General features: G+C 42.8%; 1 protein-coding gene across 3 annotated transcripts in view; it reads left to right on the top strand.

The window, feature by feature from the left end:
- The window catches only part of arhgef10la (Rho guanine nucleotide exchange factor (GEF) 10-like a), a 117,646-nt gene that overhangs the window by 66,373 nt on the left and 27,499 nt on the right, over nt 1-23,774 (top strand). For all 3 annotated transcript variants that reach the window (XM_061687071.1, XM_061687072.1, XM_061687070.1), the window contains one exon: nt 6,756-6,877. In XM_061687071.1, the coding sequence (XP_061543055.1) occupies nt 6,756-6,877 (122 nt within the window). The remainder of the gene's footprint in view (nt 1-6,755; nt 6,878-23,774) is intronic.

Raw genomic sequence — 23,774 nt, 5'->3', positions numbered from 1 at the left:
TGTGTGAAAGACGCTACCATTTGACCAGGAAATGATCGCTTCAGTGCCATTTGTACGGAAGAGGTTGGAAGTATTCAGGACACAACAACAAAGTTCACGGTTCCCACTGCAGGCCCATTTGGAAGCACGTCGCCGCCATCCTGGTCAGCTTGGCAACGCCACGTTAATTCTATTACGCCCACACGTTGCCTTCCCATTTGAGCAAGTGTAATTACAACCGGGGAGCTGTTGATTCAATTTCACGGCGGCTGCCACCGTCGACGCCCTCAGGAGGGAGCAACCTGGTCAATATGTTTGTTTTTTTTTTTTTTTTTTTACTCGAGCTGGAATTGATCTTCGAAACTTTGTGGTTGATTTGTGTCAATATCGCATTTGATTGAGGTAACTCGTGGTCAAAGGTTCCATCAGCGCTGCAGGCGATTAACAGCAGATTGCTGCACCCCCCTGCGGCAGGCTTCTGACTAAATTGCCATTTAACGACGTGACACCCCATCCGAACGTGGGGACTGTTTAATTACAAAGCGTTGCAAGCTGTCTTGGTTATTTGAGTTGAATCCTCAAAATGATCGGAAAAACTGTGACCCCGTGCACTACCCGCATTTAGGCAAAAACCCTTCTCAATTTAGCTTTGCCCATCTGAATAGGATAGCGGCTTCAGAATGGGGTCGTTTGGCAGAATTCCCCTGTGCAGTGATTCTCACTGGCTCCCTCTAGTGGTATGTCAAGGAATGACTGAATTGAATGTTCAAACTTTGTCTTAAAGCAGTGCAATTCACGTATATTTAACATTTGCATTTAATCTTTTAGAACACTTTTAAAAAATGTTTTAGTTCCAGTTTTTATTGAAGTAATGTCCGTTACATTTTAATTGAGTCATTATTGAAGCGTATTTTTTTTTTATTTATTTTTTTTTAAATTGTCCTATATTTAAGCTGTGTTTCGCTGTGCATAATGTCACAGTGGCTTACAATAATATAAAATAGACTTTTTAGGAATAAGACCTCAGCTTTGTTATTGATAAACACTATGCTACTGAATTTGAATGTTAGTCACGATGGTAGTACTTGGAGAGCTAAGTCTTTTGAGAGATGCTACTTGGTGTAAGAAAAAAACCCAAAAAAACAAACAAAGTTTGAGAATCTGTGCTTCAGTTTTAGTTAGTCAAAGTATGAGTTTGTGTTCAATTTCAGGGCAGGAAGTCTTGACTGTATGTTTTTTGGGCTTCCTGTTTGGATTTCATGTCATCTTTGAAACAGGTGTCGCGGTCTTATTTCTTTTGTAATGATTTTTTTTTGTAGTTCTTTCAATCACAGATTGAAAGCCAGGAACCTCCAAACTGATGTGCTTACCGCAAAACTATTCAAAAGATAATTTTGTGTGCCTCTGTCTGTTTGCATTCAAAAATACAAACTAAAAGATATTTTTATTCGCGGTGGTGTAATTTGCATAATAGTTTGCCAGGCGTCTTCGAGAGCTAACCCGAGGCTTTGCCTAATTAATGGGCTTCGCCACTTGCGGAATTAATCTCTTCCCCGCCGAGATCGGGTCTGGGTCTCAGACTTTGACGGCGGCGAGGCTGATGCATTGTGGGGGGGCAAACGAGGGACGAGGGCTGTTGGAATGATTGAGACACCGCAGGGAAGAGAGAGGGCAGGCGGGGGTCGGGGTGGCGGTCGCCCGCGGCTGCTCGGCTAAATGTGCCCCTCGCTTTAAGCAGACCCCCCCAGACTCTATAAATCTCTGTACCTTACCTTTGGGCCAATTAAAAGCGCCGATATCGTCGGGAGGTATGATCACATAGGACATCCCTGCAGGATTTTTTTGAGAACCAAATTATTACAGGAATCAAATGCAATTTTTTGGTTTCTTAGTTTTAAGAACAAAAGGCGTATGTTTTTGCGAGAACATAAGTCTTTTCCAGAATAAAAGTTGTAAGAGACTGAGAATACAGTTGTAGTTTGGAAATTCATGATTTTCTTCCCTGGGTAAAGTTTGATTTTGATATCACATTATGACTTTATTATCATACGAGGTTAATATCCTGACAGCATACAGTAGATTCTCTCACAATCTGACAGAATTGGAGCATTTTTGCAAATAACAGTAGGCAAATATTGTCAATCAAGATGTGGCTCACTGATGGACTCTGACCCAAAAAAAAAACTGAAATAACAACCAAATCGCTGCAACAAAGTATTACTTTTGTGCATATGGAACCAGGTTATTTATTTTTTTAGTTTACATATTTCAGTTTGTTTTTCAATTGATTTGTACAGGTTATAAGGTCACATTACCAGTGGAGAATGTTTTGAAATGATCTTTCTTGGTGTAATTATGTGTAATAATCATAAAAACCTGGCATTTGAATTAGGGGTGTGTAGGTTACATTATGTTTTTTTCCCCCACTAAAAATATGATTTTCATGAAATGTTGACTGTTTTCTCGTAAATAGGGAACTTTTATTTATTATTTAGGAGTACACAGGTCAGTCATCTTTAAACGGCGTTAGGATGTTGAGGGGGCGGGACGGTGTGAGGATAAGCGGTAAAGAAAATGGATGGATGGATGGATGGATGGATGTTGACGGGGTGCTCGGATACATTTCTCTCCAACTTTAGAAAAATACAGCTATTCTCGTAAGATTCCGGCTTTTTAACCCTGACAAAATACTGATTTTTATTTATTTATTTTTAAACTTTATTCTCATAACATTACACCTTTTTTTCCCCCCATCGAAAAATATGAATTTCTTATCGTAACCTTCCGACATTTTAGCCTTTCCGGCTAGCCAGCTCGCTACTTAGCCTGCTGGCTACCTCGCCGGCTCTCGTCATGTTGCGCGCTGTGCTACATAAACTTTCTGCCGCGGTTGCCCCCCCCTCAAATTATGGCTGCTTTTCGGCTTCACTCGTGTCCTGTCGCTGCCATGAAAATCTTTGGCGCTACTTGGCGTTAGGACGCATCCTTGAGCGGAGAGCTTTTATTTAATTAAAAAAAAAAAAATAAGAATAAATAAAAACCTGTATGCGCAGGTCCTGGAGGAGCTACAATGTGTACATACGCACAATGGCGGCGGCCGTAGAGACAAGCAGGCCAACGATCGGCAAGGAAATGCACCGTGGCGACAGTTGCAGCTCTCGTCAGAATAAAAAAAGTAATATGTTGTTCTTTGATTCGTTGTGATTCGAATGTGAAAATTCTGATTCACTGATTGTTTTTTCGAGCGGGACTTCCGATAATGGAATTGGAATCGCTAAATTCTCATCATTTGCCATCAGTTCCCATCCCAAGGACACATGGTAGTTATGCGTAGTGGCATTCGCATGATGAAGCGGTCCTTGGAAACATTTCTCCCCCTGTCAGGAATCCCTGGAACCAAAATGTTTGAGAAACTCGGACACACGCGCGCGCGCGCACACACACACACAGTCCTTCTTAATCAAACCTGCGATAACCTGCCCCGTGCCCACGTCCACTAAATCCACGGCACCACGCTGCCTTCAAGGCTTTTACTTTGCATCAGCACCCTGGATTCAGATTGCCACGTTGCCATGACGACCGCACGGGTTCAAACAACATCAGCTTACCCTCCCACGTAACTCTTATCAGTCCGCTTTTGTGCTGTCGAAGCATATCTGCTCGGCGAATCAACACATTTTTCCACATTTTTAAGTTTTTTTTGTTGTTGTTTTTTTTTTTTCTCCCATCCTTCCGAGCAGTAAAGGCAGCAGAACAAAAAGGCTTTCAGCGGGTGTGCGCTTGAAGGATGTTTGCAGAGCCCTGAAATTAATCTGTCAAATGTCTGCGATTATACACCCCCCCCCCATACATATCACCCCACCCCCCCATCTCGCCGCGCTCAAATGTTGGAGATGTTTATGATGAGTAAACACTATCAAGGATTTAATTAACAGATTCTGCACTCGCATTGATCCGTGCTGGAATATCAATTGCGCTGGTGTATTTAATTAGTATATATCTTCGGCCTTTTTATCGCAGGGGGGCTGACGGAAGCGCCGCGCTCAGCAAATTAATCTCGGCGCGCAAATTAAAAGCGGCGCGAGACTCCAACCGGAGGCACGCTCGCCATCCGGGGAGCCAGGAAGGCGCTCACCCTCGTTAATATTTTGACGCAGCGCTCACTTTGCTGCCACATCCAGTTAACGGCGAGGAGAAGGCCGTCACGTTCCGCTCCAGCGCTCAGAATGCCTTCAGTAACTTAAACACTTCAGTGCACATTGTTGGTTCTCGTATGGAGCAACGCGGCCGAACGCGTGCACACGCACGCACACGCGCACTGTGCAACACACACACACACAAGCGCGACTGTTCAGTCGGGTTCGGTTTCGTCGCTTGGTGTGTGTGGCGGCCATGACTCCAAAGCGTAAAAGTTGAAATTGTAACGTTAACTCAAAGTACAGTTTGAAGGTTTTTTTCATACATTTCTCTTTTAGATTAATAATTTTAATACAGTGGTACCGTGACTTGATAGTCTAGTTGTTGTGTGACTAACGTTAAAGTGAACTAATTTGCATTGCAGCATTTGTGGATTTATTTTAAGTTTAAATGAAATGTATTTCTGTATTATTATTATTTTTTTTAATGATCACTTATCCTCCGTTATTCGCTGAAAAAAAAAAAAAAAAACATCCTCACCTGGGCCTCATCCTCATAGCATTCCAAATGTTTATAGAAACATCAATTTTTTTTTTTTTTCCAATTTTCTGTAGCGCTTCTCCTCACGCGGTTCGCAGGCGTGCTGGAGCCCCATCCCAGCTATCTTCGGGCGAGAGGCGGGGGTGCACCCTCAACCGGTCGCCAGCCAATCACAGGGCACATAGAAACAAACAACCATTCGCACTCACATTCACAGCTACGGGCAATTTAGAGGCGTCAATTAACATAGCACGCGTGTTTTTGGGATGCGAGAGGAAACCGGACTGCCCAGAGAAAAGCTATATATTAAAAAGGTATATATTTGTTCTTAGTTTCTATATTTTTACTGCCATAGCGCACAATTTGACATGCAAAAAGGATTTTCTTCACCTGGAATTGAAAATGTTCCATAGTTAAATAAATACCGTCGCCTGTTGTGTCTTGGCTGATGCGCCAATATTATACGATGGGAGCCAGGGTCGCCATGGCAACATCTGTCTCCTTTTTGGTTGCAAGCCAGTGGGCTAGCAACATAGTTTTCACAATGTTATTGTCAGTTTGAACTATGTTTCTTGACTCCATGGCGAACATTCAGTACGTTAAATTCAAATTTGAACCAGAACTTTTATCGTCATCGAAACGAAATTGGGGTATTGGGACAATGCAGTGGCTCACTGAGGGGATGTGTGTGCGTGTGTGCGGAGGCATGACTTTGACTACTTTCGTGGACGAATTCCACATTAGGTTAATTGGGAGCATTTTGTTCAATTAAGGCCAAAGTTTGTGTATGTGTCCCTAATTGGGAACACGCCGATTTTCCAGTCAGTGTTGAAAGCTTCGCCGTGTGCCCTTGGTCCACTCTTCTGTTTTTTAAAATAGCAATACAAATAACATTACATAATGTATTCATTCAATTATAATTACATTGCACGCTTGTTGATTGGTTGTTATTTCCCTGGAGACGCGGTAAGTCACAGACTTGTAATTACCACCAGGAAGCTGACATTAAGGCCCGTTTATGGCAAATCTATGCGCATCACGATGATGTCTGAGTGTGTTAACGTTTGTGCGCAATCATTTGATACATTTGCCATTGTAAAACAAATACATTTACGAGAAATCAAATTGTACTCAGGTTGTCCTTCGCACTGTACATTCTCAAGGCCGAGCGAATAAAAAGCTGTTTAACCTTTTTTTTTATTTTCTCCCCCCCCCCGATTGTATCCTTTTTTGCCTTGAAAATGAATAGAATTGCAGCGAGGTGGCCTCTCTTCTTTATCAGGAGTTGAGTCATGAAAAAAAAAAAAAAAAAAAGTCCTACATTTTGTGTCTACGGGACGCATGCCGGTGTGTGTGGGCTCGTTCATGTTGTTTACTGTTATTCATCATCATTACGAGGTTGGGAAGACTGAAGGTCAAGGCTAATTTGTGTTCACTGCTGCCCGCCTTTTTCTTTTTCTTCTTCTTCTTCTTCTTCATCTTCTTCTCTCGTGACACCACACCAGGACTGTTGGCGGCGCTGTGTAGCTCCAACGCTGTCTTTAAAAAATAAAACTGAAAAAAACTATCGGCTGCTGCCCAGGGTGCTGCGGGCGCTCTGTTGGGCGTACGGTCCGTTGGAGTGGTTGAGAGGAGTCTGCAACTCTGGAGGAGACAAGACGCTCCTCCTGCAGTCGACTGACGGAGGGGCTAAACCCGACCCCGCGGATGGCTTTCCTTTCCTCTCGACCTGAAATTCAAAGATCTCGGTGGGCCGCTCCTGAAAAGTCAGATATTCATCATTGACTGCCAGCCAGTTTCAAAGCAGAATTTCCCATATTGCTGACCGTTTTGAATGTTTTCAAGACCTACAATGCAAACAAACCACATTGATGATCTTGCAGTAAACACGGCTTTGAAGATTGTCACTTTCCTGCAGATTGCTCGTTTTGGTCCTGTGAATGTGCTTGATGGATTGGTTGTAGCACGTTCAATGAATTAAAGTTGAAGAATGTGAAAGTGCCCGTCGCATTTTTTTTTTTTCCCGTGTGCGGCCCTCGGAGCCAAAATTCTGGTCACATCCGGTTAAAGCTATTTGTCTATTTCTTTGCATTTTCCAGGCGAGGAAAATTCGCCCGGCTGGCTTTACGGCGAGCACGAGGGCAGGACAACGGCGCCGTTTTGGTGCCCGCTGCTGGCCTGTCACATGCCCGTTTTTGCTACCAAGTCCCCCGAGAGAAAGGTAAGTCATTTGGCCGGGCTTGGCGGCTCATGATAACTGCCGCCTTGCGCGATAGAAGTCAACACAATGACTACAAATAGCCCACAGTCAAAAACATCCACAGCTCTCGCCAGTTATTAATGATAACCGCCACGATCTGAAATGTTCATGTTTGATATTTTCAACCAGTTGAAAATATCAACTCGTTTAAATCACACGCATAAAAATGCGTGTGATTTAAATACCACACCTATTATAAAATGAGCAACCCTTTCCACCCACTTCCCATAAATGCACTTTTCACGCAGAGAAAACAGGTGTCGAGTCAACATTACACATCTTTGCCAGCCTCTTTTTCTCCTTGGCCTCTGCCAGTGTGAGAAATGAAGCTTGTCGCCATGTGAAAATGATTCCCCCCCCCCACCACCCAGCATTTAACGCCTTTCTCTTCATCACACTCCTTACAAGCCCGCACCCGACGAGTTTGTGCGCCCGTTGCCCGGTAGTTTTTGTGTAATTCCCGCTGACAAAGACTAACAACCGACAGGGGCGATAACCTAGCCTAATATTAACATACCGTAGCATAGTAGGCCTAGGAGTTCTTGATAAACGATTTCATATTATTGTAAGCCACTTCAGCATTATTATTTGATTTGATATTCATGCATTATTGCAACATTAACACTGCACTTACATATAGGATGATTTAAAAAAAAAAAAAAAAAAACTAACGATAAAATTAAAATCTATACCCATGAGAGTAAAATAAACATTGTAACTAAGTAAACGTTTAAACACAAAACAGTTCTGAAATATTAAATGCAAATTTATTGAACTTAAAAGTTAAATACAACTCAACTATACTTAGGCAGCGATTCTTTGGCATAGCACTAGAGGGAGCCACACTTTGAGACTTACTGGCTCACCAGTCATACAGAAATAAAAAGGAAAATCAAGCTCTCATCCCAACATAAAAGCAGTATAAATAAACGAGATAGTAAAATGGACATAACGCATTTTTCATGATTTTCAAGTTCAAATTAAAGAATAAAACGTGGACAAATACATTCACAATCAGATAGTTGTTTTAATGGTCTCCGTATGTTCTATTAATTTATTGTCCTGAAGCTTAATTAATGTTTGATCAGCTCGCCAAACTGTGACGTTAATGTAGCCCACCTGTCTTTGTGGTTTTTATAGTGACGGATGAAGTTAGATCTTGCAGTTGTTGTGTCTTTTATTGTTCAGTTCCATGTTGCCATTCTCATTTCCCCAAATTTTTCAAAACATATTCCTTGAATCCAAATGAAATAATAATTGGAGCTCCCTCCGCTGTACTACTTCATGAGGTGGCCTGTCGCACGCCGCGTCAAAGCGCACTGGTGCGTTGCCAGGTTTTGTATACATGACACACACAAAATGAACAAAAACAAGTCATGCCATTTAAGTCAAGTCTCATAAATACACGAGTTGGCAACGAGTCGAGTCAAGTCATGTGACTCAAGTCCGCCACCTCTAGTGCCCGCTCTTAAGACCCATAGATAAGACCATTAGCACAGTAGTGGGATGGACCGGAGTGGTTTTAGAAGTCTGTGGAAATGCTTTGAAATCAATTTACGGGGGCCTGAAAAATCATATTTCAGAGGACATTTTTCAATCCGTCTAATGCGGTTAAGAGTCTTACTGAGCTAGGTAGGTGAGAGTGGTAGAGTGGTGAGGGGAAGGTGGCAGCGGGCGTAGTCAAATTACTTTGGTCACCTGAGAAGGATGTTATAAAGTGATCACGCAATGATCTTAATGGCTGTGGGACATCCGAGCGTAAATCAATGTTTCAACATTCGAGTAAGACCTCCGTCCCGGCCCCCGCAGTCTGCTCGCCTCACCGCCGCGAGGCGACGGTTTGGCGGTGAGGCAGCAGCTGCGAGTCCGCCAGGTGAAGCGAGGGGATTTCCCAGAAGGCCCGGCCAGGCGTATCCCCGCAAATGTGCGGTACACCTGACTGGAAGCGGCAGCGAGTCAATTAATACATTTCCAGCCGGGTCTCGCAGGATTCTGCTCGTCTTCTGCAGTCCCCGCACAAAGAAATGAAGTACCTGAGCACGTCGGCGAAGGGCGTCGCGGAGCCGTGAACTTATTTTCCCGACATCTGTCCAGCTGAACTCGCAAGCTTTTGCTCACCTGTTGTTTGTAAAGCTACATTATGGCATTTGTTCGCCTCAAAAATCATCCTACTTGACAACACTTGGATAAATTCTACTCCACAACTCAAGGGGGAGCCCAGGAGCCTAAGGAGGATACAGAAATGGGGTACAGAAAATGAATGGATGGATGTCCAAATACCTGAAAGATCAGGAATATTTATATATACCTTGTTTTTCTCTTTCTGTAATTAGCCTGTTTTGAGGCGCAGCCATTTTTCAATGGTGAGTGCAGGTTTTGTTGCCATGGCAACTAGGGGGCCGAGCTAGGTGCGGCGGCATTGTCGAGCCCCAACTCTAAAAAGTCAGTCGCGAACGGATCACGAAGACAGAATGGACTTTACCTTTTCCTTGGAGAAGCAGCGCTTCGCACACTACCTTTCGAAGTCATGAACTTGTCGATCGGTGTGCAGATCCATGCGCGTGGCGCATGCAGCGGGCACATGGCCAAACACAAATGTAGCAATTTTTGGGGGAATGTGAAAAACAGTTCTGAAGATGTTCTGACTTAAGCGAACAGTTGGATTGAATTGGTTGATAAATGTGGAAGGAGGACGTAAAAATGTTAAATGTCTCTTCATTTTACAAGTTTGCTGTGGAACATGTGGAATTCTTAAAAAAAAAATAAAAAAAAAAGAAATTCAGCAAATGTAAAAAATAAAAAAATAAAAAATCTATATATAGTTTCCAAGATGTCCTGAAAGAGCTGAACAGTTTGAAGTTGGAAGGGTTTGAAAATGTTTTTAAATTGGTTGAGAAATTATTAAGGATAAGTTAAATGTCTAAAAATGTCACTTATTTCCAGTGTGATTTTTTTTTTAATTTTTATTTTTTTTTTGTGGAATTGTGGGAAAATCATCACCCACATGTCCTGATTCAGCTTATTATTTAGAAATTGAAGTGGTGTGAATTGGTTGAGGAATGTGGAAGGAATATCATCTCAAATCGGGGAGAATAATAATAATAATAACGAATTGTTTGAATGGACTTATATAAGTTTAGATACAAGGTTGTAGCATACGCACTTGAATGGGGGAGTGGTGGAGGTGGAGGGAGGGGGTGTGTCTGGAAGTTAGCGGCAGTATTACTTTCCCATTTTTGACTAAAGAGAAGGTGGCATTAAATGGAGTGACTCTAAGCCCTTCATGCAGAGCAGACGGTGATTAGGGGCTTAACTCAGCAGCAGCAGCAGTGCCCCCCTCCTCCTCCAACCCCTCCGCCCAACCCACTTCTTCTCCCTCTTTATGTCTCCATCTTGGCCTCCGACACACACACACACACACACACACACACCCACACCTACACACCTCCTTGCTGCGCCAAAGCTTCTTCCGCATCCCGTTCTCTAGCGCCGCCTATTATTTCTTTTTGACTTGTGATTTTCAAATTGCTCGTTTTGCCTGGTTTTATTTTATTTCTCATGTGGGCTATTTGTCAGGTGTGAAATTAAAAAAATTGTGTTGAAAAAAACTCATCAAAAGATACCATTTATAGATACAGTGGAACCTCGATAAAACGGACACCGCTATAACAAATATCAGATAAAACGGACCGTCACGACAGAACAATGTGTCCAAAAATAGTTTCCATTAGTCACTTAAAATGCCATTGACAAAGTCTGTTATCCAGAAGTGGCCGCAGTTTAGTGGCGCTGTGGCACAATACAGGCAGAGAATGGGACTGACGTGTTTCTGGGTCACAGATACACAGTATGACTAGATCCAATTCCAAAAGACGTGCCTATGTGGCAGCCATGTTGAATGTGGCTAATTGATGTTGCAACCGTGTGAGGATGATTCTATCATCTATTGTACGTAGAGCACTGGCAGAGAAAGAGTGACATGGCTGCAGTGTTAACTGAGGAATACAAAACACAAGTCTCTGGAGTCTGGAATATGCTATTTTTGGAACAGTACGTTTTTTTTTTTTTTTTTTTTTTGTCAAGCCTTTCACCTTTGGCAACAGATTTGGAACTGGGAAGCACACTAATTCCTTCCGGCTCATGAAAGCAACTCGCCTATGATTAGTATGTCAACAGTGTCAACATGACCAAGCACACCGGCGTGGTAAGTTTAGATAAAATGTTGAAGCTTTTTTAAAAATATTTCTTTACAATAATTTTATACTGTACAGTAATATGGGTGCATAAGGCCTAAAAAAAAAAAAAAAGTGACGACCCCTCCGCCCCAGTTAGTCCATTCTATCAGGGTTCCACTGTATAAATATTCAATTAGGACAGACAACACAACCATCAGAAAATTAAATAGAAATCAAAACAGCAGAGCCAAAATACATTTCAACTAAATTGACAAAGACCAAAACGAAGGACCTTTTCATTCATTTTTGTGAACAGGCCATGCTGTTTGAACATTTTTTTGAAAATAAATAAATTTGTATTTTCCAAATGTTTTTTTTTTTTTTTTTTTTTTCAATTCGACCCTCTGTTATTTCCTTTGTTTTCGTTAGTAACGATAGTAACGTTGGTGCAAAGACAGCGAGGCGAAGGAGGAAATTCTAGATTAAAAGCGATATGGCCAAAGGAAGTCCAATTCATTTCTGACAGAAAAAGTTCTAAAGCAGCCGCGGCACAACAATGTGCGCCTCCGGAGGGACTCAACTCCGGAGAGGTCGACGTGGCCGACTTGTTAGCCGGCGGAGATAAAGCTTTTATCACAGCTGCTGAGTGGGCTGCCGAGTTTATCTCTTTCATTTTCTCCCGCAAACCGTCTCACGCTCTGCGTTGGCGTTATCTGCGCTAATAGACCGAGCACACGGTGATTGTTTTTAAGTCGGCGCCCGCTTCCTCTGCCCTCGCTGCCATTTTGAAAGATGAAGACGTCGTCGGTGGACGGGTCCCAAGGGACTGTGAGGCGGTTGGGGGGGGGCGGCCTTCGAGCAACGTCGCTGCGGCATGGACTGCGTGCGCAAGATAGCCGCTGAAGCCGCTTCAATTCCTGCGCTAGGTTTTTGCGTTTGGAACTAAACTGGATGACAGCTCGTCAGCTCCTAGTTTGAGTTCCTTTGACTTGGTTCAGGTCCATCATGCTCAGAAAAAGTTTGGAGTCCAGTTATGGATAAGAAAGCCACCAAATGACAGCTCAGCAAAATGGTGCGGAGTCGCATCGCATTGACCCATCTGAGACATTTTATTTCTTTTGCTGTATTTTTGTATTCGTGCTCTGGCAGATTCCTCCAATGTGACGCGCTGAATGCATTTGCAGTCGGAAGCTGCTGTCCACATAATGAGCCCCAAATTCCTTGGCTCTGAAAGCTCCTCTTCCTTGGATTTCAGCAATGCAAAGCTGAGGAGACTGTACAAGCAGTCGAAGCACATGTTCCCCCTGCACACTCCCGCCCGACTGAGTTTATGAAGCATTAGGCGAGGACGGGCCCGCCGATGACAGCGCTCCTCTAATACCTCGGGGCGGGATTTCATCATGTACGCTTTGAAGTGCGCGATGACAAACCGGTTTGGGCTGCGTCAGGATTAGGAAGCCGGGCCGCTTCGTCTGCCTCCTTCCTCGTCTCTAATGCGCCGCACTCCACATCATATCACTGCTGTTCATCAAGCTGTGTGTCGTTGGCTCTTTCCGTTTCCAATTGGCAGTCAAAAATGAAAAATGAAAAAGTGACTGATTATTTTGTCGTTTGATGGATATTTTTTAGTCTTTGCACAAAACATGGCAAAAAAAGTGCCCGATTTTTCATATCAATTTTGGGCCACAGGACTGAATTTGATTTGAATACAGTGATGCTTTGAGATACTTAAATTGATTAAACTTCAAATTGTACTTTGACCACACTCGTGACTCAAAGCGCTTTTCCCATTTCAATGAATGGAGATGTGATATATCCGTTCCAGCATACATAAAGCTTGTCAGAACCTCCTCACTAAGCCGCAATAATATTTGTCGTTTTATGCAGAGGATAAAGAAAATGCATGTGAATATTGTTTTATTATCTATATGAGGTGCTCCACCCTTTGTGTTCAACTGTCCGTTGCTTAAAGCATTTTTAATACTGTGACAGCGATTATGTTTGTTAGCCCCTCTATGGTGTTTTGCATTGCTGGTTATTATTAAGCTAAACGGACTTATCTAAAACAAAGTCGTGGTTGTTTAAAAAAAAAACTGTAATTATCTTTGTTTTATGTGTAGTTTGACAGAAAACCTCAACTGGGAGTGGCAACGGATATTTGAATGCAAACGGTGCAACAACACATGGAGACAGACAATATAACAATTGTCCCAGGCATATATTCGTTATCCTCTGGGAAACAGCTCAAACCTAAGCTGAGCTGAGACCATCTTCGTGTACTGTATATCCATCTATATGTATTATACTGCCCCCTTCTGGCCAAGATGCGCACAACAGGAGGAACATCACAACGTCCATTTGAATTGAAGCAAAAAAAATAAATGTGGCATTTCTTTACATTCTATTTAATTGTGTGCTATCTTTACATATTAATAAACACAAAAACATTTTTTTGGGGGGAGGCTGTAATGGATCAAGGGCATTTTCATTCATGTTAATGAGGAATGTTGATTTGAGATACAACAAAAAATCCCGTTGTCATTTTTTTCCGTTATGTATTTTTGATGCAAGCCTAAATTGTAATATGAAAATATTATGAGATTCATAAGAACTAAATCACATTTTCATTTCTCGATTTTTAAATTTGCCCATCGAAAATGAGAAGGATGCATGTTACACATCTTTTGATCTATTCCGCTGTATTCTGTGCTTGACTTGGGAGTTGTTGTTGTCGTTGTGGCATCCCCTTTAACATGTCACAGATGATTTGTGCCTTTTGTAAAAGCACACACAATCACAACGTCCAGGTCGCCGGGGTCTGGACTTGTTTAGACGGGCGGGCGGGCGGGTGATATTGGGGAGGGCGTGGCGCGCATCCGTCTCCCCCCCCCCCCCCCTGCTGATGGAACGATTACACAGCGGCGTCGCGTATTGGCCGTAGCCTCACAAAATGGGCTTGTAGAGCATCTTCGGCGACCGAGCTTGCCGCTGTCCGGTGAGTGACGGATTTATGAAGCTCCCGAGTATGAGATGAAGGAACATTTGCCGAGCAAAGCACAGATGTTATGAACAAAAAAGGGCTTTACAAATAAAATTAACTAAATAAATAATACAATAGAAAAGGAATGTCAACGCTTGCTGCAATGCCTCACTTAGGATTTTGTCTCCAGTTGGTTCAAGCTTTGTCCTCCTGTGTGTCTTCAAGGTTTTTTTTTTTTTTTTTTTTTTTTTTTTTTTTTTTTTTTCTTCTTCTTCTTCTTCATTATTGTCTAGTGACAAAAGATGAGTTGAAGTCATTCTGTGCATTTCGACTGTGCACTGGCGGTTAACATAACAGGCGAGGAGTGCTAATTTGAGATCACGTTACAGTAGTTATATGACACACTTTGTTTGCCTGTGAGTGCTGTGGAGTTTGACTTTATCGATGAGTTCCTGTCATCATGTTTCTTTCCATCGTGCAAGGTGTCTGTTATCACGAATAAGAGACAACTATGGATAGCATTACAGTCATTGCATGACATCCGAGCGTGCCAGACGAGGGGAAATGGACCCGTCTCGACTCCACATCAGAACACACTCACTCGCCAAACGTTCTGTACTGAAGGTGTCAAGTAGGCTCAAGTACAGTTCAAATGACCTAGTGTGAATAGGCCCTTAAAGAATGCAATTTTGTGCCCGAGAAGGGTGCCCAAGTATCTGAATGTTAGCATCAAGAAAAAGAAAACAGGAAGACAAATAGAACTTTCTCATCACTGGTTACGATCATTCTTCACACTTAGCCGATATATGCATTTGATGTAAAATGGGGCTGCGGTGAGGTAATGTTTGCTCTCCATGCTCGCCGTATGAACGCGGCCCTGCCCCTGCCCCTGCCCACCAGCCAGGAACGTAACAGCAGTCACTCCAAGGCAGCAGTTGCTTGTGTGCGATTATCGAGATCAAACCTTAGGTGTATTGAAATTAAAACGCATAAATAAAGACCCCAAAGAGGCTTTGCCGCTATCAGCATGCAAATATTGTCATGTCATCACAGCCCGCTGTGTGACTAAATCTTTAATTAATTCACTAAACAGCTGGAGCAGGGATGGAGAATTGGATTTGGGATTTTTAATTTGCGGCTGCGGTGACAGCTCTAATGACGAAGTGCTGTTATCCACCTCCCCCAACCCGAGTAATTTATCGCTGCAAATGCGAACAGGAAAACGTTCCCCGCCCTACGGTGAACTCGGCTATTTGGGGGGGTTAGGAGCGAGCCCTGCACCAAATTGCGACAAGCCACGAATAAATGCCACACGATGGCGGCAAAGCACTTAAAACAGAGAGGATCATAAAGCATCGACACCATACATCTAGAATGCGCACAACCATGATCCCATGTCACATAAACGACTATATTCAGTCGTTAAATCATTCGACATAAAACAAACCGCGCGTGTGCCAGGGTTCGCCGTACTAGCAGACGGAACCTCGGCGTGCAGAGGAACTGATCTGTGGCCGTGACACTTGGCGTGCCAATTGCACTTTTAGCGCAGTACTGTGGACTCCCCCGTCGCAAGGAAATTACCGTACCCAGCCAATGGGAGGAGGCTAAACGTTCTAATTTGGTGCCGTTCTTGCCCTCTGATTATGTAACAAGGTGGAAAGAGGGAATAATGGAATTTGATCCATGTCTATGGATTAGTAATGCTTTAGAGAACCATTATAGGCTATTTTAATTAATAAAGTGCTCTAAAACGGCTGGCAATATGGGGAACTGCTTGGAAAGTGGCTCGTAGCGAAATGAGTTAAGTAACATTCCTCATCCTATTCCTTTTTTTCTTTTTCGTTCTTTTATTCCAATGTTTTGCAGTGTGTGTGGGTATCATTACGAAAGACTAGTTTTAAGATTTCTGTGTTTTTTTTTTTTTTTTAAGGCTAGCTTAGTCCGCTCGTTCGAAGAAATGTATTCCTCGTTTCCTTACTTTTTTTTCTTGTTTGTAAGCTTTTTTTTTTTTTTTTTGCCGTATGTGTGAAGGGGCGTAGCAACGACACAGCAAATTTGCATGACATTTACTGGCCAAGCTGATGAAGGACACGATGAGAAAGACCTCGGTGGCATCTCGAGTGCGACGGCTTCATTTTTTCGTAGTGAGCGGCGCCGGCGCCGTGGAGACGGGGACCGCGGCGGTGATTATGACATCGCCACATTTTTCAGCCCATCACGACGCTGACGGCTGCCCCATCAGGAGTTAAACATCGTCCCCCCTCCACCCCTGAAGGTTTCATTGTCTTCGCACGACTTTGAGTGTTGGCGTGCGAGCGCGGCGGGCGCCCGTGCCTTTGATCCGCGTGCGGAGATGCGAGCGGAATTTGAATCGGCGGCTTGCGGCTGCGCCCCAAATGACCAAATCACAAACGTCAAGGAGCAACCTTGATGCTCGCGTTCCTGCTGCGTGAGCTTCATTAGGGAGCGTGATGTATCGGACATGCCGTAATGAGCAAACAACAATTTGCTGGCCCAGCGTGACGGTTCTCAGCAGTCTAATGCAAGTGTGTGCGCGTGCGCTTGCGTTCGCTGTCTGTGAGCCAAACAGATCTTGCAAAAATGATATCAACGAAACGCATCAGTCTGCTACAGTGGAGCCTCTAATACGATGATTCCCAACCACTGCGCTGCAGCACACTAGTCTGCCTTGAGAGATCATCAGGTGTGCCGTGGGAAGTTGTCCAATTTTTTGACTTAACTGGTCCTAAAATGTTTATGAATTGACCACAAATATTGTATCTTTGTTCATCTAGCTAGCTATGCAAGCAATATACAGTGACAGGCACAACAATGACATGCTAAGGCAGTAGTAGCACAATGAACCTGTTTGCACCTGTTGCCGTTCGTACAGTCCGAGTAATCACCATAATATTATATATATTGGCTATTCAGGAATTCATCTTTTTACATTTTTTTCTTTAAAATCTATCTGCAGTTTTTTGCTGAAAAACAGATAACAATATAACAAGTACAACACACAGTATAACAATACAGCGGACCCCCGCATACTCTCGGATCGGCACCCGTAGATTCACCTATTTGCAGATTCTTTTCATTTTTTCCAAATTTATTTTGCATTGTTTCAATCTTTTCTGTTTTTCATTTTGTTTTTTTCGCTTTTGGGAAGAACCAACGCCAAAAACCCTTATTGGCAGTTTATCCCTTCTTCTTTCATATTTTTTGAAGTAAAAAAAAAAAAATCTACAATTATATATTAAAGAATGACTAATACTAACTTACCGAAGACCTATACCTATTTGATATGTATTACAATATTATAGTGCTGTTTTTCTTATTCAAAACACATGACTGTGAATTCATATTCATTTTTTGTTATTTCTTATTTAAAACCCATTACAAACATTTGTTGTTGTTAGGCTGATTAATAGCGTTTCAACGGGAAAATATAAATTGAGATACAAGTGGTGATTTCCAAGCGTGGTCACGTCACAAATGAATGAATTCTTACCTGAAGGCACCACTGTATTTGCCCTGAGGTTGGATTCCGACCATTGCACGGTGTAACCAGCCTCTTGCCTAAAGTCAACTGGGAAAGTCTCCATCTCACCTGCGACCCGAATGACAACAAGAGCCCCGAATTCCTTGCCAGTCACGTCGCTCTACGCTGAAAAGCCCGAGACGCCGGGTTGCCAAATGTCGCGTCCTAGCCGCTTGTTTAGCACACATAGACCGCAGCCATGCTTTGAGTGCGAGTGTTTTCTGGACTGTTGACTCGCTCCGCCGCCGCCGCCGCCCTGCATGTAGCCCCAAGGCGGCGGCGGCACCGTTGGGGGGGCGGGGGTGCCGGCACCAGTCAATTGCCACTTAATAAAGGGTGGAAATGTTCTATTAGTGCTTGTTAGGGCGTGTAAAGAATATTGTCGTGTGGAACCGGAGGCGCAGTGTGGTGCTGGTGTGTGACTACAGATTAAAAAAGAAGCAGAATATAACATGCAATATTCTGATTGTTGAATTGTTGTCCCCCCCGCCCCGTGGGCTATGCGATGCAATGTACCCTCAATGGCCAGAACATTAGGTACACCGGGACAAGCTACTGAGATATTAGCCTTTCGTTTGCATACTGCATCATACTATATTGGACAAGAAGGAGCACTAGAGTGATGATGTAGACTCTGTTTTAGCATCTTAGCATTTAGCACCCAATTCCAATGAAGTTGGGACGTTGTGTTAAACATAAATAAAAACCGAATACAATGATTTCCAAATCATGTTCAACCTATATTTAATTGAATACACTGCAAAGACAAGATATTTCCTGTTCAAACAGATAAACTTTATTGTTTTTAGTAAATAATCATTCATTTTGAATTTTATGGCTGCAACACGTTCCGAAAAAGCTGGGACGGGTGGCAAAAAAGACTGAGAAAGTTGAGGAGTGCTCATCAAACACCTGTCTGGGAACATCCCACAGGTGAACAGCCTAATTGGGAACAGGTGGGTGCCGTGCTTGGGTAGAAAAGGAGCTTCCCTGAATTGCTCGGTCATTCACAAGCAAAGATGGGGCGAGGTTCTCCTCTTGGTGAGCAAGTAGGTGAGAAAATAGTCCAACAGTTTAAGGTTCCTCAACGTACAATTGCAAGGAATTGAGGGGATTTCATCATCTACGGTCCATAATATCATCAAAAGGTTCAGAGAATGTGGAGAAATCACCGCATGTAAGCGGCGAGGCCGAAAACCGACATTGAATGCCCGCGTCCTTCGATCCCTCAGGCGGCACTGCATCAAAAACCGACATCGATGTGTCAAGGATATCACCGCGTGGGCTCAGGAACAAGTCACAAAACCAATGTCAGTAAATACAGTTTGGCTCGACATCCGGAAATGCAACTTGAAACTCTACTATGCAAAGCAAAAGCCAGCGTGCGGGTACTGGACTGGCCTGCCTGCAGTGCAGACCTGTCTGTGTGGCGCATTATGAAGCGTAAAATATGACAACGGAGACCCCAGACTGTTGAACGGCTGAAGCTGAATTCCACCTACAAAGCTTCAACAATTAGCGTCCTCAGTTTCCAAACGCTTATTGAATGTTGTGAAATAGAAAAGGTGATGTAACACAGTGGTAAACATGACCCTGTCCCACCTTTTTTGGAACGTGAGTTTATGATTATTTGCTAAAAACAATCAAGTTGATCAGTTTGAACATGAAATAACTTGTCTTTGTAGTGTATTCAATTAAATATAGGTTGAACATGATTTGCAAATCATTGTATTCTGTTGTTATTTGTGTTTAACATAACGTCCCAACTTCATTGGAATTGGGGTTGTATGATCACGTAATATCTTTAGGCATGTTACTGGTTTCAAGTATACCGCTGGTGGAAAAAAAGTCATTTCAAAACTGCTAAAAGGTTTTATCACTGGTATGAGCGTTTTTTTTTTTTTTGTAGGGGGAAGGGGGGCATCGGTGTCGGCAAAGTGACACGCCCCCTTCCCTTCAGTCAGTTCGCCCAACGACCATTGTCGAAAAGGCAACATTCCAGAGAATTTTTCGGGTTCCGCGGCATGGTACTCGCAAGATATGCAAAAAACGTGCTTATGAAGAGTGGCTGCGAGAGGAGGCGATACTTCCAATATGAGATCCCATTTTTGAGAGCCTCGCGCGTTACCCTTCGACAGATTCAAGGTAAAGCGGACCCCGGCGTGGGTAAGGACCGGGCCCGACCGCGAATTGGGGAAATCTGCAAATTAACGCTCCCTTATAATTGTGAGGAGAAGAACATTTCTGGAAAAGAACGCAAATGAGTTGGCGACTGGGGGAGACGAAAAAAGTGAATTAGCGAGGGATCGGGTTAAAAAAAGAAGTGAATCAGAAGGAGGTTTCTTAAAAAAAAAAAAAAGAATAAGCGGGGGTGGCTGCGAATAATGGGTGATAGGGTCCCAAAAGATTTCTGCGAATGCAAATATTCGTTTGCAGCCAGCCACGAGTTAACGTGTCTACAGTTGATAAAATAAAAAAAAAGATAAATATCATGGCTAGCATCGGTTTGTTTCCGCTACTTCGTAAAGCGGAGAAGCGCAGAGAAGTCGCTACTCATTTTCGGAGAAATAGATACTTTTACTGTTTGACTGCATTTTGATTTTATTGAGAAAAATTCCATTGTTTTTTTTTGTCATCTTAATGAGGACAAGCACTATAGAAAATGAATGGATTGATATTCTGCCTCACAGCAACGAGTCTAATCCAAGACATTTATCTCCCTGAGAAGTAATGAACGCTCCTCTGCAAACCACCTGGATCCAGCATATGGGCCGGCGCCCTCGCGGGGTAACGGGCAGGGCGAGACTCGCTCACCGGCAGCTGCGGGTTGGCCGCTCGTCGCATCGACAAATCCCGCTTTAATTAGCTCACCTGCCCGCTCCATCACCCTTTTCGTCCGCCGTTGCGCTGTGCCGAGCCGCCGGCCCGCGCCCGGGATTGCTTTTGGCTTCAAACACAAGAATGACAATTGAGACTGACAATGTCAGATGCTATTCTTGTTAAAACGAAGGGCACGTTCCTCACTTACCTCACAATCACAAGAGTCTGTGGATCAGACGACCTCGGTTTTCAAAAAAACACAAATTGGGGAGTTTTTCACACCATAGAGTAGGATGGGTTCCACAGAAAAATAAAGGAATAACATAAAAGCATTGGTGGCGGCACGGTGTGCGACTGGTTAGAGCGTCTGCCTCACAGTTCTGAGGACCGGGGTTCAAATTCCGGCCCCGCCTGTGTGGAGTTTGCATGTTCTCGCCGTGCCTGCGTGGGTTTTCACTCCCGTTTCCTCCCGCATCCCCAAAACATGCGTGGTAGGTTAATTGAAGTCTCTAAATTCCGTGAGTGTGAGTGCGAATGGTTGGTTGTTTGTATGTGCCCTGCGATTGGCCGGCAACCGGTTCGGGGTGTGCCCCGCCTCCTACCCGATGATAGCTGGGATAGGCTGCAGCAATCCCGCGACTCTTGTGAGGCTAAGCGGCTCAGAAAATGGATGGAGGGATGGAAAAACATTGGTGAATTCATGACCACTAATTCACCACTAATAGGCTTTATTAGCAACGGTGCTGGCATCGGCGCTGCTGGCTGATGGCCCACAATCCTTCGGTGTCCGTCGATCCACAGCTGGAAAGGGTCTCCTTTGTCACGCTCGAGAGAAGTCCAATAAGTGGTCCGCCATCGATCAGTGTCCGCTCTGTCATCGTAACGCCATCCATAGCGGACTTTTCGTGTACAGTGGAATTTTTCCGTCCAGCATTTATTTCGTCCACCGGTGGGCCTGTAGGCCGCATTTTCTTCCTGGCCACATTCCCGAAATTGATTGATTGAAATGCATTTATTTTCATCCATCCATTTTCCGTACCGCTTATCCTATGTTTTTATTTATTTTTTATTTATTTTTTTATCATTGTATTTATCATTTATTCATGGGTCTAATTAGATAATAAACAATACAATAAAAACATCGAGTAAAAATAATTATATAAAACTGTAAATTAAATGAATTAGTTAAATTAATTATACTATAACAATACAATAGTCAATTAAACTATTTTAAATGTACATTCAGCACTTCAAATTTGTATTTTGCTAAATAATTGGTTAGTTCATTCTAGTTAAATTAATTATAGATAATACAGTTTATGAAATGAGTTTTTATTTATTTAGTCATTTATCTCATAAAATCTTTGATTGTAAATTATACAATCAAATATAAGTAAATTAAACAATTTTATGTAGTTTCACGTTTTAAAATCTTTATGATCAAATATTTTTAATTATGAATGATTGAATTGTAAAGACTATAATTTAAAATGAGTGATTATTTTATCATTAAAATAAACTATTTTGATGATTTTGTTTATTTAGTGTATCATGAATTCTTTTTTTGTACATAATACAGTAGCATGTGTTCGGGTTTGGTCAATTATTAGTAAACTAATAACTAACTAGTAACTAGTACTAGTCTCTATCGTGCCCCAATCTCCATATGGTCGACTGTTATAGCCGCTGGTAATTAATCATGTATAGAAAAAAACCTTTTTTTTTTTTTGACCTTTTTTCGTTTACAAAAGCACACTGGAGAAGAGAAAAGGGGGCGGAGCCCGTTTGCCGGGGACTATAAATCACCTGTGATTGATGCCGGCCGGCAAACAGGATGGACCCCACCTTACTCGGTCCCCCCCCCCCCCCCACGCACTCTCCTCATAGAAATTGGCAACAAAATTAGCCGCTCTCTCTGCCTGTCGCACGGCCCACGTTTGGCGTTCACACTCCCGAATCATGATAGTCGGGGGGTGGTCTTGATGCATCAAGTGCAGGGCTACCCCCACCTCCACTTGTTAATCAGCTTGATGTAGTCTCAACTCTATTTTAGCTATATTATTTATTATTATATATGATCTAGATTAAGGGCATTATTCTCAAGCTATGTTAGCATTACCTAGCAGATGTTTGTTGTTAAGTCTCTTTTGTTTTATTTGTCGAGTTTATAGTAAACATCAACTGGTCGTGACAAATATACAGTTTGATGCAAGCACATTTTGCCTTTTATTTGTTATCTGTCGAAATGCCTACAGCCACTCTGGAGAAAAAAAGAAAAAGGGAAAAAAAAGCGGTTCTAAAAATGTGCGGTATCGTACCGTTTTTTTTTTAATGGAGAGGTATCGTGGTACTTTTTAATACTAGTCCACCATGCATTCCTGGAACCTTGGTGTTTTATATTGATAAATCCAATAATGTCTGTGGTTTTATAGTCAAAATTGTTGTTTTTATGTATTACCTCTTACCATCGATGGTCCAGACGCCTCACCTCAGCTTAGAATACGCAGTCCTTCACTAAATGGGTCGAGGAGGCTTGTAATTGGCAAGTGTCTGTTTCTGTCTCTCTTCATGTCTCCAACGTTCTCAGACACTTTTAATATGCACTCTAACTTTCCAAAGTCTGGTGAATGATTTAATTATTGCGTTTTACATTGCTGTTCACATCAAACCATGGATACGACAGTACGAGGTGAGGCAGACGGCTCTCTGCCTCACTGTAGGGGGCCGTACGAGAGCACACTCGCACGTTGCGGCCATTCTTCTATACAGAGATGTAGCGAACTGTAATTCTAACATCAAGTGCGCAGTGCAGACCGTTCGTTTGAAATCTTAGCTCCAATTGAAAGCCACACATAGAATGCATGATCTCTAAGCTTGGAATTTTCTTGAAACTGGATGTAATTAATCAAGGAAGACCAAGACCAATGCCGGGGCTTGAAGATCTGCTTCAAACATCATGTTAAACAATATCAGTTGACCCGATTTTAATGTCATGCTGCTGATTTAAGGGCAAACATGCCATTGTATACGGCTCCTAAATTTGTAAATCTGACTACATAATGTTAGTGCCTCACCAGCCAGGAACTTAACCACTACAACAGTGTAACCTGGAGTGTAGTCTGTGAAAAAGAACAAAGCCAGTAGTTACAGTGAACGTCCTCATTTTGGCACCTGACAATACACAAACCCCTCATATATTTGTGTTTTCTCCTTAAAAAAGTGTTTCTGGACAAATTGCTGAAGATACTGCAGGTTCCACAGAAAAAAAGTTTAAAAAAAGTCAATTTGTAAATAGTGCATCACAAATATGTGAATTGGTTGTGAGGTTGATAATCTCGT

The sequence above is a fragment of the Phycodurus eques genome, chromosome 10 (genome assembly GCF_024500275.1).
Source record: "Phycodurus eques isolate BA_2022a chromosome 10, UOR_Pequ_1.1, whole genome shotgun sequence".
NCBI lineage: Eukaryota > Metazoa > Chordata > Actinopteri > Syngnathiformes > Syngnathidae > Phycodurus > Phycodurus eques.
The sequence above is the reverse complement of the archived record's forward strand: the minus strand, read 5'-3'. Positions and strand labels throughout refer to the sequence as shown.